At 37.4% G+C, this 3486-nt stretch overlaps 1 protein-coding gene across 1 annotated transcript; it reads right to left on the bottom strand.

The window, feature by feature from the left end:
• Positions 1-1077: 1077 nt before the first annotated feature.
• On the bottom strand, positions 1078-3132 carry MARCOL (MARCO like). The gene has a single exon (XM_030821651.1). It carries the CDS (start codon positions 2368-2370, stop codon positions 1078-1080), a length of 1293 nt encoding a protein of 430 aa, XP_030677511.1. The 5' UTR covers positions 2371-3132.
• Between the last annotated feature and the right edge of the window lie 354 nt (positions 3133-3486).

Raw genomic sequence — 3486 nt, forward strand, 5'->3', positions numbered from 1 at the left:
CTGGTGACGGCATTAAGATCTGAATGGTAGGGAGTCTCTCTGAGAGATTGCTACTTCATGCCAGTCAAGTGATGATGACTAACAGAACAAATGACTTTCATCTGGAAGGCTTGTGAGGAGTGAAAATTTATGAGGTAAAAAAATAAAGTTTCCATTAAGATGATAAGATAGTGTTCTAGAAAATTGTTTTGAATGTGAGTATCAAACGGCGTATTCAAAGCAGTTGTTAAATTAGGAGGCCGATTGTTGGAAGAGAGGCAGGCAAGTGAAAGTAAAAGTGCAGCAGGACTCAAAAGGGAATACAGGAGACATGTGGATCAGATAGATGTTCACCTATTTGAAATGGTAGCTTCCAAGTAGCAGGCATTTATCTATCCATCTAACATGCAGTTCAGGAGAACTTACTATATGTCACATTTATTCTAGGTTCTGGGGATACAGGTTTGAAAATAAATGGTACTTTCTTCAAGAAGTTCATTATCTAGCTGATAATAGACAATTACAAAGTGTTAAGGTGAGTTTAATAATAGATGAAACATTAGTATTAGGAATACATGAGTGGAAAATCAAAGGGCTCTGTATGATATGGGTGGTGTGTGAGCAACAGTGACATGAAGTGAGGCTAAACAGTATGCAGTATAGTCATGAAAATCTGTAAATTCTATGTTTAGGAGTTTAAGTTACATCTTCTAGGTAGTATGAAGCCACTGGGGAATTTCAAGTAGGGGTCCAAAATATCAGAGAGGATTTTTGATTTAGGAATATTACTTCAGTGATTTATAGATTATGGATGGGATAAAAATGGACATGAAAGTTAAACCTGGCAAAGGTGTGGGCTCAGTTGATGAGGATCTGAGTTGTTCTAGTATAGGTAGGGAGGTTTGAGTGGAAAATAATAGAGGGAAATGAAAGATAGAATAGAAGGGCAGTACATTCATTAATAATCATAAGTATTATGCATGAAAATAATCAGCTCCAAAGTTCTTCTCATTTTGTTTAATCAGTGTCATTGCAAGTGACTTTTCATTAACACACTGTGGTTTTTAAAGCATTTTAAGTCTTGGAAAAAGAGAATTGCTAGGTCAAGTTGACTGAGAAAAAGAAGTTATTAGCACTAACCTGAAAGTCCATTATATTGCCATCCAAAGTGCTGTCAATATTTTTTCTTTGTTGTTGGTTGTAAAGTGACCTTAATTTTCTCTGTTGGCTAGATGACTCTGGCTTCCATTCCTGGCCAGATGACCCTATATTTCCTTGCTGGCTAGATGACCCTGGCTTCCCCTGCTGCTTAGAAGATCCTAGATCTCCCTGCTGGCTAGATGACCCTAGATTTCCTTGTTGACTAGATGCCCCTGGCTTCCCTTGTTGGTTAGATGACACTGGCTTCCCTTGATGGCTAGATGACACTGGTTTCCCTTGATGGCTAGATGACCCTAGATTCCCTTGTTGGCTAGAAGACTCTGGCTTCTTCTTTTGGCTAGGAGATCCTATATTCCCTTGCTGGCTAGATAATCGTAGATTTCCTTGATGGCTGGATGATCCTGGCTTCCTCTGTTTGCTAGAAGGTCCTTGATTCCCTTGCTGGCTAGATAAATGTAGATTTCCTTGTTGGCTAGATGACCCTGGCTTCCCTTGATGACTGGATGACCCTGGCTTCCCCTGTTGGCTAGAAGATCCTGGCTTCCCCTTTTGGTCAGAAGATCCTAGATTTCCTTGTTGGCTAGATGACCCTGGCTTCCCTTGTTGGCCAGATGACTCTGGCTTCCCTTGATGGCTAGATAAACCTAGATGCTCTTGTAGGCTAGAAGATCCTAAATTCCCTTTCTGGGTAGATGACCCTAGATTCCCGTGTTGGCTAGATGATCCTGGCTTCCCCTGTTGGCTAGATGACCCCACCATCACTTTCTGGCTAAATGAGCCTGGTTTCCCTTGTTGGCCAGATGACCCTGGATTTCCCTGTTGGGTAGAAATCCCTGGTTTCCCTAGTTGGCTAGAAGATCCTGAGTTTTCCTGCATATAAGAAGATTCTGGATTCCCTTTTTGGTTAGATTTTCCTGAATTCTTTAAAATCCCAGGCTGGTTTAAAACTCCTGCTCTCCCTTGCTTAAAATTTCTTGGTTTCTCTAGCTTGTTAAAATAGCCTGGTTGTCCTTGAAGACTAAATATTCCTGGATTTCCTTGTGTATAACCACCTCCTCGCTTGTTAGAATCCCTTTGTCCTCCTAGATGGTTAGCTTCATTTTTTTTCTCCAGAATAAGTGCAGGTTTTGGATTCTCTTCTAGTTTGAAAACACTGGTATTTGAAATCTGCGTTGAAGATGCTGTAATAATAACACAACCAGAAAAAAATGAACATAAAGTTATATACATTAAATAATTTTAAATCAACATTTGTCCAAGATATAGTATGTTTTTAATGCTTTCTTGATTTTTTAACCAAGTCCCAAGATAGAATCTTCTCATTCTTCCTCATATCCTGAATATTTTGGCTCTTCCTATGTTTTCTTTACTCTGCTACATGGATTTCAAAAATTAGAAGATCAATCCAACTTGCCCCATTTCTAAATCATAAAGTCTGAATTATTTGAATTGAGACTTCATTCTACCCCCAATTCCTTTAAGTGGTTTTCTGATGAATCAAACTGGCTCTGCTCAATGCTCATTATAAACTTATTTTTTCACACCAAGTACTTTATCCCTAATTTTCCAGCTTCACTTTACGGAGAACGCCATCAACTTTCCAGACAGGAAAAGGCTGGCAGACGTGAGCCCCACTTTATTCTTCTCTCTTCCATCTCTATACATGTTATCTGTAGCCATCTTTCTTTCCATTTCCATCCCTAAAACAGATGTTTCCTTTCTCCTTCAGAACATGTTTCTTTCAATCAGCTTTATGTTCACCATTTCCAACAAAAGGCCCTAGGATCAATCATGCTGTCTCTAGTGGTTATATTTCTTCTTTCTATTTTGGTCAACTACTCAAGAGAATGGTAAATATCATGATTATTTCTTAAATCCTATGTTTTGTAGCTTCTCCAACTTATTTTGGAAGCCCATCTATGCCCTAATGAAATATATATAATTGTGTGTATGTGTATATGTTTTATGTTTTTTCAGATTATATTCCATAATGAGCAGGATCTAAAAAACAATAAATAAACAAATGGAATGACTTTAGAGTTAAGTATAAAAGTATTGCATTGGGTCTATGCTTCTTTTCCTTTTTTTTTTTTTTTGGTAGAAGTGTACATTTTTCTCTTCCTTTCCTTCTTGCTTGATAATTCCTCTTTCTTTATTCACTTTCCTAATGTGAAGTTCTCTTAAAGATTGTAATTAGGCTTACATTTTGTTTTCTGCATAGTTTTTTTTGGTATTTTTTTCAATATATGCAATTTTAAATCATTCCAATGTTGATTATTTCAGATACATACTTAGGATCTGACTTGAATTTTCAATTGCTCTGCTTTATATTTCCATAAATATACA

Source organism: Nomascus leucogenys, chromosome 2, assembly GCF_006542625.1.
Source record: "Nomascus leucogenys isolate Asia chromosome 2, Asia_NLE_v1, whole genome shotgun sequence".
Taxonomy (NCBI): domain Eukaryota; kingdom Metazoa; phylum Chordata; class Mammalia; order Primates; family Hylobatidae; genus Nomascus; species Nomascus leucogenys.

Coding starts and splice junctions, on each gene's coding strand:
- MARCOL (XM_030821651.1), bottom strand. CDS start 2,370: ATGTATATAACTTTATGTTCATTTTTTTCTGGTTGTGTTATTATTACA.